We start from the raw sequence: 14,366 nt of genomic DNA, 5'->3' as shown, positions 1-14,366 counted from the left end.
GGACCCCAGGATCACAACCTGAGCCGAAGGCAGAGGCTTTAACCCACTGAGCCACCCAGGCACCCTGAAGAGGTATTGTTTTTAAAGCAACAAACATAAGAGAAACTGGAGATGAACACTGATCTGTTTCACGTTAGGAAATTACTTTCTAATTAAGCATCAATAGCAGGAATAAATAGATTTGACTAACTTTTAAGAAATAACAATAAAAACTTTATCAAAAAACACCGTAAAGAAAGTTGAAAGGCAAATAATGGACTGTAAGAAATACACTACATATTTGGCCACAAAAAATCAATTTCCTTTTTTAAAAAAAATTTATTTATTTGACAGACAGAGATCACAAGTAGGCAGAGAGGCAGGCAGAGAGAGAGGGGGAAGCAGGCTCCCTGCTGAGCAGAGAGCCCGACGTGGGGCTTGATTCCAGGACCCTGGGATCATGACCTGAACTGAAGGCAGAGGCTTAACCCACTGAGCCACCCAGGCACCCCCAAAATTAACTTCCTCAATAAATAAAAAGTGCTTCCATTCAATAAGGAAAAGATAAACATTCCAAAGGGAAAATGGATAAAGTGCATGCAAAAAATTCAAAGAAAAAGAAATTATAAATAAATATGCGAAAAAAGTTTCACCTCACTCCCAAAGAAATGGACCATTGTAGCACATATGTATAAACGATATTGCATTGCACTGTGGCTGAGAAAAACAGGCACAAGTTACATGCTCTCGGGAGAACTGTTAACCGGTATGACCTTCTGGTGGGTAATTTGGCATTATGCTCCGGAAGCCTTTAAAATGTCCCTTTTCTTAGATCCAATTATTTCCATCACTTCCATAAACTTATCTTAAGGAAGTTACCTCTTTATACACAGACGAATGCACACAGATTTGATGTGACTTAGTAAGAGTGAAAACTGGTCATACACAGCAGGTACAATAACAAAAAATGGGTTAATGGGGCACCTGGATGTCTCAGTCAGTTAAGTGTCTGCCTTCGGCTCAGGTCATGATCCCAGGGTCCTGGGATCGAACCCCGTGTTGGGCTCCTTGCTCGGTGAGGAGCCTGCTTCTCCCTCTCCCTCTGCCTGCCGCTCCCCATGCTTGTGCACTCTCTGTCAAATAAATAAACTCTTTTAAAAAATGGGTTAAATAAATTATAAATTGTAAATAAAGAAGTTATTTTTATAATCAGAAAACTGGCAAGGATTATTTCTAAGGTTTATACGATATGTCCATGGACTTTTAAACAGAGAAGAAAACCTCTAGAAGTCATTTTGTCTTTCAGGCGTGAGGTCATGGAGACAAAGGGTGGGGTGGTAAAAGTGAGAAGCTGGAGGGAAAGTTTCCTAAACTGGCGCTATCCAAAATCATAAACATTGGTCACACGTGGCTATTTAACTTAAAGGCCAATAAAGTCTAAAATTCAATTCCTTAGTTGCACCAGCCATATTTCAACAGGGCTCGAGAGCCACAGGTGGCCCGTGGCTGCGGTATCCGACTGCACAAATAATAGAATGTTTCCGTCATTGTGGCAAGTTCTGTTGGACAGCTCTGACCTAAATGTTCTACCTCAGGCCTGGATTCAGCTTTTGGCTCATCTCTTCAGCCTCATCCCTTGGTACATTTTTTCCCATCCGCTGTGCGCCAGCAGCAAGCATAAGCAACAGAAGGACAGAGAACTTATTTGCCCTGTTCTCCCGGTCTAGTGGGGGAGACTATTATCCAGGTAGTTCCACGCAGTGGGACATGAAACAGCAGATACATACAGAGATTACTGACACAGCACAGAGCTCTCAGCCCAGGGTTCAGGGAAGATCTCCCAGAGGAAGAGGGAGCAGGTCTTAGCCAAAAACACTCTCCTAAGTAGAGCAAAGAGCATGACAGGAGTAAAGGCACAGGTGAGAAAAAGCACAGCACAGGGAAAGAATTACCAGCTGGTCAGGCATTTATTCATTCAATAGATAGTAAACGTCCGTGCTAGCCAGGCCTGAGGCAGGCTCTGGGGACAGAGTAGTGAACAGGCCCGGATGGTCCCGGCGGGGATGAGGCTTACACTCTCATCTGGGAGCAGGTCACTGAGGGTGAGGGGAGCAGGGCAAGGGCCTGCCACCTCATATTAAGCATCCTGGTTTGTCAGCCTAGCTGTTGATTCTCTTTAAGCGGCCTCAGTGAGGGCCAGAGTCCCGCCCCCTATCTTTCTCTTTGTCCCCACCCCAGTCCCCATCGCAGCCGTGGGACAGGGAGAACTCCTGGAGAGGGGGGTCGTGCTAAGACCCCTCCAGCGGCCAGTGAGGTTGTGGTCTTTAGAGGTGGAAGAATAAAGACTGAAAGTCTGGTGGGGAGGCTCCTGGAGTCGTCTGGAAGGGGGGCGGGGGCTGGAAAAGGGCAGGGCCGGCTCCCGGGAGGCTGGAGCCGGAGCAGGCACTCGGAGTTAAGAAAATGCCCGCCGAGAGAATGGGTCTGGCAGAGCGGGGCGGGTGAAAGGCGTGTCTGTGGAGCAAGGTTCCAAGGAGAAGGAACCCAACAGGACAGTTTCAGGAGAGTTCCCCAGGCCAAACGAGGGGGGCCGGGGTGAGCAAGGGCTCCCCCGGCAGAGGAAAGGCGTCGGCGGGTCGGAGGGGCCCCGGGGACCCGGCGTGTTGGGGGGCCACAAGGTGTCAGGATGGGCGGGGCTGCGAGTAAGCAGGTGTGCGTTACCTGCGGAGCCAGGCTGGGGAGGCTGGCGCCGGCCTGGGTCGTGGGGGCAGCGCAGAGAGGCTCCCGCAGGAGGGAGACCTTCCTGGGACTTCAGGGGGCTATTTCCCGACCTTGTCCTTGAGCATTTATAAGAGGCGGCACGGCACATTCCCCAGAGTCCGAAACCCGCCTGGAGCCCGGCTCTGCTCGGGGCCTGCCTCAGCACCGACGCTTTGGGGGCGTCTCGTCGGGTCTGGGTTCCCGACCCTCGCTGGTTCTTCTCTGGGGCGACCCCCTCCCGCACCTGACAAGCAGACGGCCCAGCCCTCCCTCGACCCCCGGCCGCTCGGCCCTGGCTCCTCGCCGGATCCCCTCAGACCCCGAAGAGACCCCTTACCGCGCCGCGGCCTCGCAGTCCTCGGTCCCCCCCAGAATGTCCCCCACCCACCACGTGGCCGGCTCCCCGCTTCCGCCCCTCCCGGCCGCACCCCTCCCCGGCCGCGGTACCTGGGGCTCTCGAAGCTGCACCCCCTGCGCCGCAGCGCCGCCCTCTTCTGCCGCAGAAGCGCAGCGGCCGCCCCGCCGGGCTCCGGCTCCATCGCCCCGGGCGGGGGCCGCTGGCTCGGGCGCACTCGGGTGGGCTCGGGCCTCGGCGGGGCTCGGCCGGCCGCTCGGCTCGCACGCCGCAGCCCATGCCCCGCCCCGCGCGCCACCTCCGGCCCCAGGCCCCGCCCCAGCCCCACCCCGAACTTCAGCCCAGACTGCTCTTTGCCCCGCAACTGGGTCCAGACCCCGCCCCTCCCCCGCCCCGAACTTCAGCCCCACCCACCCCGGGCTCCTCGGCCAGGCCTAGGCCCCGCCCCGCCCCCGCCCCGAACCTCAGCCCAGCCCTCCCCGCGCTCCTCAGCAGGGTCTAGGTCCCGCCCCAGCCCCTAGGTCCAGGTACGCCCTCCCCACGCCGGCCCCACTGGGTCCCGGGTGGGCTCTCCTCACCTCGATTGGGCCCAGACACCCAAAACGCCCACCCTGTCCTCAGCGCGTCGGACCTGAAGCCACGCCCCTCCCGCTCCTAGCCCCTCAGCACCGGCCCAGGCCCCGCCCACCTACTCCTCCACTACTGAGCTTCCGCGCAGCCCCTGCCCTCACCCAAAGGGTCAGCTCCCGAGAGCGTCGTCCCTCCACACCTCAGTGCCTCCTGGCCGTTTCTCACGTCGCAGCGTCCCTCTGGGGGCCGCCCCTCCCCGTGTCCCGTCCGCGGGCACGGAGCCCCTTTTTCTCTAAAACCCCCAGTACAAGGGTTCGCTCACTCCTGCTGCCTTCAACCCAGCTTGGACAGGGCTCCGCCCACAGCCCGCTTTCCCCAAGCCCCGCCCACGACACGGCCCGGCCCACACCGTCTCACCTGCGCGGGCTGCGGGGCCCGGCGGGCGACGCGCAAGGGTAGGATACCTGCCCTCAAGGCTAAATAGACGTTTTACGGCAGTCTGCGTTCGCTCGCGGATCTCTACACCCGTTAAATGGAAGTACTGCTGTCTCCTGGTGGCCGTTCGTGGCGCCTGAGGCAGTGAGAATGAGGGGCTGGTGTTTTGCAGGTGACCAGTCGTGGGTTCGAGACTCGACTGGATGTGATGTACTCTTTCCACCGGTGTGACGGCCGCTGCACCTCACCGTCCTCACCTCCTCCCCTAGTCAGACGCATCCGTCTCAGAGCCCTTGAGCACTGCACTGGGGCTGAGGGCAGCGTCCCTACCTGGGTCAAGCCGAGGGGTCACTGTGCCATCCAAATCGTGAGGAGGAGGTAAGTTAGGGCGCCTCAGCAAGCAGGGCTTGCAGTGGCTTAGGCTGGGGAGCTGGAGGAGAGCCTGAGGAGTGTGTGTGGGAGCCTGTGCTGGAGAATCAGCTACTGTAGCTTTGGAAACTGAGGCAGGCAGGGCCAGGGCTCCCGTGATCAGTTTGGATCCGGTCACTGGCACACACCCCCTGATGACTTTCCCAACGCTTTCGCTGTAACGCCTGGGCTCCTGGCTGCTGCACATTCCAGCAGAGAAGCCAATCTGGATAGAGAATGAAGGGGAGAGAGAAAGAGGTAGGAGGCTTCCCACTTCTCCTGCCAGCCCGGTGAGACTCCACCTTGGTCCTCCCAGACGTTTCCATGAGAAAGTCCCCCCTTTTCTTAAGCAAACTAGAGTGGGTTTCTGGTTTTTGCCTTACATCTTGAACTCCCCCAACATATCTTTTCAGACCTGGATCCCATTACTCCCCCAAATCCTCTATTCAGTGAGACTGGGTTGGCTGCTTTTCCTAACTTCGTCGCGCTCCTTCTCCTTTCTGTCTTCCTGCCTCCCCCGTCTTCCATGTGTTCAGCAATCTCTGAAATGAATCTCCAAATGCCCCTGTCCCCTCCCCAGATCCTCCATCTCCCTCTCTGAGTGCCGAAAGCACTGACTCTGTCCCTTCCTGAGGGCATTGCTCCCATTTGTCATTTATGTTCTAGTAACATCTGAGCCGGGCTCTGAGTGCCCCAGACCTCCTTGATCTCTGTATCTGGCACAGCAACAGTTTACTAAGTAAATGCACGTGAATAATAAGTTGAGCAATGTTCATTGGAAAACACATTTAATTTCAAAGTAAACAAAGATGTTTGTACATTAAAGTATTTAATTAGTGAAACAATTATCAGTGTAACAAGCTGAAAAATACAGCAACTTGATACAAGACTGAGGTAACAAAATACTTCACCAAAAATCTAAAGAATCCCACAGAGGGCTGATGTTCAGTGGTTACTGCGGGTGAGACAATTCACAAGAATTAGAGAAAGTCCTTACACAACTGCATGCAGGGGGGTCTGCTGGAAAAAAAAAAAAAAAAAAGACAGCCCGGGAGAGTGCAACAGATTTAACAAGAAACAAATTAAAATGTAGAAACTGATTTTTCAACTTACTTTGAGGAATACATAAGAAATTGAAAACTACTCTCTACGCAACATTTTGAATGCTAAGTGAAAAACCATGCATTTTGGCACGAAATTTATTAAAGACTATACCATACTAATAAATTAATGACTAATATTTCATTACCGAATGGTCACAGTCGTTCAGAAATGGGTAAAGAGATGAACGATTATAGAACGGACAGATGATTCTTCACGCTGCTGCAAACCGGGATTTCGGGGCTGCCCCCAGCGTACCCACCCTTGTGCAGCTCGGGACTCCAAGGTGGTCCACAGTACAAGTTCCCAACACAAAAGGAATTGCAGCTCTCGCTTACGCTGTATTTGCATTTAACACTGAAATTAAGACTGAAAAGCCTCTGGAGTAAATACTGTGAACGTTCTGACCCTGCTTTCTCATTCCATCTCAGAGTCCTCCGCAGCGCGCCCGGCCATAGCTCTGTGCCTGGGTGTTCTGCGACAACCAGCCTCTAGGACAGCAACTCCGTCTAGTTCTCCTTGCAGGTGAACTCACAGATCAAGAGGCCATTCAGTCTGATGAGTGTTTTGAACCCTTCCTGGAAAAATGTGCACAGGGTCTCTACCCAGTGTTAGGAGAGAGGCAGGGTCTTGCCGGAGGAGATGCCATGGTGAGGACTGTTTGCTTGTGGAGTGTGGTCAGTTCCAGGAGGGCAAGGACCAGCTCTGCTTGTTCTCAGCCACTGACGGCATATCCCATATCCCAGCCACAGCCTGGCACACAGGAAGCACTCACTAGAGTCATGAATGAATGAATGAATGAATGAATGCACGAATAGGTGGTTTTGTGCAGAGAATTTTATTTCCAAGGGACTCTTGTAATTTTTTTTTCTCTGTAAAAAATGACATCACACAACATGTCAGTATGATGTTAGGCTGGGTAAAGCCATTTATGAAGTCACGCAAAGTAAGTTAGGTTGTGTTTTAGCAATGTTCACCTTGTTAGAAGCATTAGCGATGGGGGTGCTGAGCTGTAGACCCCACCTGCGGAATGAAATCAGACCGCACTTGTGAAAGGTTTCCCATTTTCATGGATCGTTTTCCACTTGTAAAATGGCATCCTAAAAGATACACGTCTTGGGCTCGGAAGGTGGGAGAGGAAGATGATGAAAGGAAATCTTGGTAAGGAAAATCAAAAGCTTTATAAACTCATTGGCAAGAGAGAGTGGGTTCTTTCCTAAACAGAATGCCTTCGAGTATCTTCCTCTTTAGATTCCACGGCAAGACAGGGTGATGAATGGGCTTCTTCAAGAAGGAAAGGGAGGCCGCACTCTCTCACTGGGCACACTCAGAACACTATTTCTACTGCTCCCCACTGAATCAATCCTCCATGAAGCATTTCAGTTGTCAGAATGCACTTGGCTGACCTTGAGTTATAAAACATGTTCCAACTGAGAGGGCCAGAAATTATTCCCAGGGAGAGGTGCATGAGGTTCTTGGGGAATCATAATGATACCAACTACCTATTCTACGATTTCTAGACAGAATTCTACAGTTTTCATTTTGGGGCACCATGATCTGTTTGCTCAAAAACAAAAAACAAAACAACCAACAACCAGCATACGCATACAAGACACTGATCACCTTCGATGGTTTCACAAACATTGATGCATTATGGACAGTCAAAGAACATAAACCAGAAATGCTTCCCTACAGGGTGAGAATACAGCCATGGACTTTTTTCCCTTTTGGGATTTGTACCTGGTTTTCTCTGTGCCAGCCTGAGGGCCTCCTCACCCACTGCCTGAGGGACAAACCAATGCTGGGAAGATAAATCAGCACTTATATGCTTGGCCCCACGTCCGGCCTGGGAGAAGCCAGTATCTTTTGGCCTGTCTTTGGGACTCTTACCAGCTTTAAAGGCCTGTGCCAACAAGGCCTAAGCAGATTCTTCAAGAGTCTAAGCTACAAATGTTTCTAGGAGGGGATGTGGGATCAGTCTCAATCAGTGAGAAGACTAAACATTTTGGAAAGAATTGCAATGGTGCTATTTCAAATTCAGCTCAGAAGAAAATTTTTGCAAAAGATAAGTGTGTAAAGGGCAGAAAATGCACTGACTGAAGGGAGCCTGAAATTCTGAGGTCCTTGGTTTGGCATCTATAGTATTTCATACGAGAAGAGCCAGGAGAGTTGAGGAGTGGAGAAACCCAAGGAAAATAAGTGGCTGATTTTCCATTCTGGCGCTTTCCTCCAAACTTAAGACTTCAAAAGATATTAGCAGGCAGAATCAGATCAGTGTAGGTTAAAGCGGCGTTAACACTGCATGGTTCTGGTGAGAGCTGTTGGAGTGTTTGGTGTTGTCATTTGGCCTCCGGATGCCCGTTTGAGCAGTCACTGGCGTGAACTGGGGGCACGCAGCCATCCCCCAGCCGTTCGCAAGCATGCAGAACACTCACGGCCAAGGTGGGATGGCACCAGCTTTACCACCTGGAGCTTCTCCTGGCACAAAAATATTCTAGACTTTGCTCCAAAGGAGGGTTAGTTACTGGGCACACTAAACCTCAACCCTAAAATAAGATTCAATTAATTGGAATTTTCAGGAAAGTTGTCACCGTTTGATCAAAATACAGTGGTGGGTCCTTTGGTAGTTTTAAAATTCACCTATCACAGTTTACTGGTGAAGATGATGTTTTGAAGCATCTTGCCCAGAAACTCTTAGGGATGGTTGGATGTCTGATCAGTGTGAGCTCGGAAACCATGACAGCAACAAGGACCCAGGAATTCAGAAAACCATTTCAGGGTCTCCTTCTCAGAATTTGGGCACCCAGATTAGAGAGGGAGGGAGGGAAAGAAGCTATGGTGGTAAAGCTACCATAAATAAAGCTAAGTTTTCATTGTTTTGAATAAAGATGTATTTGTGCAAAATAAAAGTCACTTAAAAAATAAGACAGACAGTGACAGATAAAGGACATTGTCCATGAGAAGAGCGCTTAACTGAATGCAGAGCTGGGACCGTTCACTCCCCGGGGCTTTGCTCTCTTGTCACCATGGTCATCAACAATTGTGCCCTTGGACTTGGATGTGGAGAACTTGCTGGTGACTGCGTTTGGGGGCAAGACTGGGGGAGCTTAAGGCCTCAGTGTCACTCAGCTCCCCAGTGGAACCAGGAATGCCGGTGGGCCCCGCCCTGGCAGTAGATGATGGGAGCAAACCTCGGCCTGCGGGACAGGCTGTGCACAGCGCTTCTGTGTGTGTGATCGCGGCAGCCTGCGAGGGCTTCCTAGGAAGCCGGGAGAAACCGTCACAACTTCCCACTCTGGCGTGGTCTGGGGGAAGAGGACAAGGGCTTTCAGCCCCTGTAGGAGAGGGGGTGGGAGGGAGCAAGCCGACCAGCCCAGTCCACAGTGAAGCCGGGTCCTGTCTCAGAAGAGCCAACAGCAACAAGGCCTGGAAGGGACCCGGGGGGCCCAGAGAGCAGACCTTCCAGATGAATAGCACCCATTGGAACAGAAAACAAGACACAATTTAAGGCATTGTTTGTTTACAGTAAAAGAATGCAAGGAACCCTTAACACAGGAGGAATCTGGGCTCTCACTCTGACCTTCCTCGGTGGACAAGGCTGTCACGTCAGGTTAAAGCAGGGCCTCGAAGCGAATGGAGGGTGTGATGTCACAAGTCTTGTGCCAAAATGCATGTTTCTTGAAGAGTTCACACTCGCTTGCACGCACACGTATATGGCACGCACACGCAGAGGACGCTTTGGGGGTTGTACAAAATCTGAGGCAGCCCTGTGGGCGAGCAACCCCGTGCACTTGGGGTATAAAAAGCCTGTTCCTCCATAGCCTGTTCCTTCTCTCTGGCCCCTCATGCAGGTTAACACTGTCCATTCTTGTGCAGGAGAAAGCATGGGGGACCCAACGTGGGCCAGATGCTCTCTAGTCGAAGCAGCAGCTGGTGGACGGACGAGGGCCCAGAGAGGGAGGGTGGGGTGCAGAGTCTGGGGCCCAACCGCGGCTTCGCGGGGTGGTGCTGAAGAATGAGTAGCGTGAGAGTCGCTGGGGATTGGCAGGCGGGCCCTGCGCTGGCAGAGACCTCAGGGCCGTGAGGCCGCCGGCCAAGGCCCCTCGAGTCCGGCCGTGAGTCACCCAGCGTGCTGGCCGACAGCCTGTGCCCAGGACGTGAGCTTCGCCACCAGTCCAAGGCTGGGCTCCCAGGAGCCTCTGAAGTCACGCCAAGTCCTGCAGAGACTTATTCAAATGACATAAGGTTTGCAGGTACCTGGAAGAGAAAGCTCAGCCTCTTGTCAAAGTTCCAACCTTTGGGAATGGGACAAGGGGTACCCCTAAGGGAAGGGATCGGGTCTTCCCAGAGAGTCTGCGAATGAGCGGGGCAGGTAGGAAAGAGGGCCTGGCCAGAACCACGGCCGCTGTCTGTCAAGTGGCCACTGTGTGCCAGGCACTTGACATCATCGTGTCCTCTAGTCTTCATGACACCCCAGGAGGCAGGTTCTGGAAGTGTCCCCATGACAAAGATGAGGACCCTGAGGCTTAGAGAGGGGAAGCCCACCTCAAGCAAATGGCAGGCCATGGCCCAGAGCCCACGCTCTCATTGACCAGCCTGGTGCGGGACAAAACTACCCTTGGAGCGGAGAGGAGGCCTGTTCCGCAGGGATGGGCCTAAGCCTCTGGAAGGGAAACCAGCGGGCAGGGCTAGGTGGTGAGAGGGTGGTGGGAGCTGAAAGCAGGAGCACCAGGAGGAGAGATCGGCGCGCTGGGACCCCCAAGATCTTCCCATAGCTTCGTCCCCAGGACACAATCCCAGCTCCCTTTGCTGGCAGACCACCAGCCCAAGGTCAGTGTGCTTCCCTCTCCCTTCCAAGCTGCCCCCTGCCCCAGGCTCTCCCACTCAGCTCTGCTGTAGGGTTCCAGGAGATTTGATGAGAAGCAATTTCATCAAAAACAAATCCATCTTGGTGTCAATTTGGTCAAAGTGATGAATGGGAAAAAAAAAAAATGCATCTCCTTGCACCAGGAGATAGCTATAAGAATGGTCACAGCAGCACTGTTCAAAATAGCAAAAAGCAGGAAATCATTCCTGGGATCACTGCCAGAGAATTAATAAAAAAAAATATCAGTACAAATAAATGAATGACAGCTACACACATGGACACAGATGAATCTCAGGAACACACTGTAGGAGAAAGTAAGTCACAGAAGAAAATATCCCGTTATGGTTCTATTTTTAAAAATGTTTTAAAAAATGTACTCCAGACAATACATGAAGGAATCAAATATATGTGCTAACATTGTAAAAAAAAAACAGTAAATCAATCAGGAGTGTGGTTAGGGGGTACAGGCAGATTGGGGGGGCACACAGAGTTAGGAAGAGGTCCCTGGGGGAGGGAGGTCCTGCCCTTAGGCTGGGCGGGCAGCGAGCAGTGTGTGTTTTTCTAGCTGTGGTTTACACCTTACACAGGTTATAAATAAGGTTTAAGCATAGTCAGTGTTAGTACAAACAATTTTAAGAAATGCAAGTCCACCAAAAAGAAAACTGGTCCCAGTCACTGAGATTTTCCATGGGTATAGACGAATTTCTGTGCCTTCTTTCCTCGCAGGCCCTGCACGCCATCACAGGGTGGGAGAGTTAGCTGCTGCTAGCTTTTTATGATCACATGCAGCACAGGGTAGGAATATGTGGTGGGAAGTAAATTTGAAATAAAAAGGGGAAAAAGGTAGAAAAAAATAAAAGATCCCTCTTGGCTAGGTCAAAAGTACTTAAAAGTTGCAGAACTTAGCCACAGCACACCACATTTGCCATAAAGAAGTTCAATCCATTTGTCCTTCTGACCAAACACCTGCTCTGCCAAGTGGTTTTTGACCCAGTTTCCTGCTCCCTGCTGCAGCCCCAGACACACCCAATGTGACTAGTTTGGGAAAGGTCAGGGTACTCCTCTTCTCTTAATGTGACCTGGGGCCTTGTTTACTTTGCATCACCTTGAGGTGACTGTCGGCTGAAACCCCTGGCCTTCCTGTTGTGGAGACGAGTAGTTATGTTTGTTTAATGTAAAAAAACATACATAAGCACTCTAGACACCACAAACGATAGCTTCCTGCACATCACCTTAGAAATCTCATATACAGAGACAAACATATATATTATAAATAAGCTTATATATTTTAATACAAATGAGATTTGCTTTTAAAATTTTTTTTAAGATTTTATTTTTGCTTTTTAAATTTTTGCTTTTTAAATTTTTTTTAAAGATTTTATTTATTATTTATTTGACAGACAGAGATCACAAGTAGGCAGAGAGGCAGGCAGAGAGAGAGGAAGGGAAGCAGGCTCACCGCCGAGCAGAGAGCCCGAGATCATGACCTGAGCCGAAGGCAGAGGCTTTAACCCACTGAGTCACCCAGGCGCCCCTGCTTTTTAAATTTTTTTATTTTTTAAGTAATCTCTGTGCCCAACGTGGGGCTCAGACTCATGGCTCTACTGGATGAGCCAGCCCGGTGCTCCTAGACTTTGCTTTTTACTTATATCTTAGGGTCCCTTTCAGGATACCACACACAGATCTGCTTCTGTCTTTCTAATCGCTACCAGATATCACACAGTATGGATTTATTGACAGTCACAAAGGTTTCCAGTTTTTTTCTATCAAGGACAGTGCTGCAGTGAACATTTTTTTTAAAGTAGCCTTCACGCCGAAGTGGGGCTTGAACTCATGACCCTGAGATCAAGACCTGCGCTGAAAGCAAGAGTTGGATGCCTACATGACTGAACCAGCCAGGTGTCCCTGCAGTGAACACAGACCTTTGTGGACACGTGTGAGTCTATCACCGGGACAAATTCCGGCAGGCAGGTAGGTGAGTAAGGGGACTCAAATGCAGTTTACCTCAAGCTGCTCTGTGCTACCTTGCATTTTCCCTTTGTCAGTCTTTCCTACTGTTTTATTTTGTCGATAACTTTCTACTACTTCTGCTTTCTAGCTTCCCATCATCTGTAATCTGACCAGCTTGTCACGTATGTTCTCATGTGACGTTACAGATGAAAATCCTGAGTAGGACCAAACCGAGACTTCTCTCTGATTTCCGAGAACCACTCGGAGGGACCCAGAAGTCCGTGGCTGTGCTGTCGCCAGCAGCCTCCCAGACCCAAATGCCTGATGTGAACCAGCCTTTGCTGAGGCCCCCCTCACATCTCAGAGCTGGTGCCTCCCAGATGCCACCCGCCTGAAGCTGGCAGAGCCTATTCTAAAGTTCTGGGGCTTGCCTTGTCCCCAGACTGAGAGGGACCCATTCCGCAGCGCCCTCTTCTGGCTGGTCCCTGGGGAACACGGGCAGGGAAGCTGAGGGACAAGAACACCCATCCTGGCACCAGCAGCCAAATGCCGCCCCCCGCCCTGACTCCCAGGGGCAGAAACGTCCAGCCTGCCCCGCTGGGTGCTGAGGGCTGGAGCAGCCAAGCCTCTCAGAAGCCCGACAGCGAGGCTGTGCTCCCGGGCCTTCAGCTCAACCGCGGGAGGCTGAGCAAGCTGGGGGCCCTCTGGGAAGTGCGAGGGTAGGGAGCTCGGGGCAGCAAGTCCAGACTTTGGTGGCCGGCAGACTGGGGTTAGATCTCATTCACCTTGGGACCTTGAATGAGTGTCTGCCACTCTCTAAGCCTCAGAGTCCTCAGCACAGAATGGAGACAATTAGAGAAACGTGCCTCACAGGGGCGCTGGATTCCCGCAGGTAAAACACTGCCCGCAGTGCCCGGGCCTGGGCGAGGCGCAGACCAGCGGTCCCGCTGGCGCAGATACCCCGAGGAGCAGCCGTGGCTGGCTCCCAGCATTAGCTGATAGTATTATTCCTAAGGGTTGTGTGGCAGGGAGGCCCTTTTGTCAGTGGGGAGTACGCCCACGAATCAGCTTTTGGGGGACATGGTCTAACTGGGTGCTGTATCCTCAGCCTTGGGGCCATATCGCATCTGTCACCCAACTGTGCCCGACTGATGTTTCGGTGCTGTTTCCGTTAGTGGGAAAGACACGGGACCAGATTCACAGTTCTGGTCTGGAGCCGGACTTAGCTCTAAGCTGAGCAGAGGGTGCCCTGTCTCATGGAAAAAGGCTGCTCAAAAGACAGTGCCCGGGAGCACGGCTGAGAGGCTCTGAGGGAAGGAAGGTGCCCTGTTTTCTACGGACTCTTAGTCCTAAGGGTGGGAGAGGATATTTCCAGAGACAAGCAGGGTTTCGGTGACTTTACCTGAGGCCTGTTGCTTTTACATGCATCATCCAAATGCTTGTGCCACAGTATTGCGTGAAACCGGGAACCAGTCTGGAACTTGTAAACATTGCCTGATGGGCAGAGGAAACCATTGGTTAGGAAGAGGGAGGGTCTCATGGGAGGGTCTGCCTGTGACGGGAGCCTGAAGATAAATGTGAACTTAGGTTAACCAAACCAAGGGAGGTCAGGAGCAGCCCAGTGTAAGCTTGGGGCTTGCAGGGGCAGAACTCTGGGTGCCTTTGGGGTGTCTCTGTGGACCGGGGCTCTTAGCCACTGCTGGGCCACAGTGCATTGGACTCTGGTGAGGCCTGTGGACCCTCCTCAGAATAACATTTTCAATGCATTAAAAAAAAAGAGAGAGAGAGATCAATACCACTGAAATGCAGTTATCAAACTACTAAAAAACACTTGAGTGATACAGTTCTAGATGTGCTCCTCTATTAATGCACAAGTACCGAGATCTAGGGGCAGGTCTGACACTGTTCTGTTAATTCCAGAGAGGTGAGCCACTCAGAAATCTA

The 14,366-nt window shown here is 51.6% G+C and overlaps 2 protein-coding genes across 14 annotated transcripts in view; both read right to left on the bottom strand.

The window, feature by feature from the left end:
- GARNL3 (GTPase activating Rap/RanGAP domain like 3) overlaps positions 1 to 3,975 on the bottom strand; it is a 142,974-nt gene extending 138,999 nt beyond the window's left edge. For 2 of the 4 annotated variants that reach the window (XM_032865903.1, XM_032865904.1), the window contains exon 1: positions 3,184 to 3,335. In XM_032865903.1, coding sequence (XP_032721794.1) covers positions 3,184 to 3,275 — 92 coding nt within the window. In that variant the 5' untranslated portion in view covers positions 3,276 to 3,335. Of the gene's footprint in view, positions 1 to 3,183; positions 3,336 to 3,669; positions 3,690 to 3,822 lie in introns of those variants that run through there. The other 2 variants (XM_032865905.1, XM_032865906.1) reach the window with 2 other exon arrangements.
- A 4,046-nt stretch (positions 3,976 to 8,021) lies between these two features.
- RALGPS1 (Ral GEF with PH domain and SH3 binding motif 1) overlaps positions 8,022 to 14,366 on the bottom strand; it is a 268,752-nt gene continuing 262,407 nt past the window's right edge. For all 10 annotated transcript variants that reach the window (XM_032865898.1, XM_032865897.1, XM_032865892.1 and 7 more), the window contains 2 exons: positions 13,825 to 13,916; positions 8,022 to 9,862 (listed from right to left, as the gene is read on the bottom strand). In XM_032865898.1, coding sequence (XP_032721789.1) covers positions 9,833 to 9,862; positions 13,825 to 13,916 — 122 coding nt within the window. In that variant the 3' untranslated portion in view covers positions 8,022 to 9,832. The remainder of the gene's footprint in view (positions 9,863 to 13,824; positions 13,917 to 14,366) is intronic.

Source organism: Lontra canadensis, unplaced genomic scaffold, assembly GCF_010015895.1.
Source record: "Lontra canadensis isolate GAN:19392208 unplaced genomic scaffold, GSC_riverotter_1.0 scaffold30, whole genome shotgun sequence".
Lineage (NCBI taxonomy): Eukaryota > Metazoa > Chordata > Mammalia > Carnivora > Mustelidae > Lontra > Lontra canadensis.
Note: the sequence above shows the minus strand (reverse complement) of the source record. Positions and strands in the feature narration are given on the sequence as shown.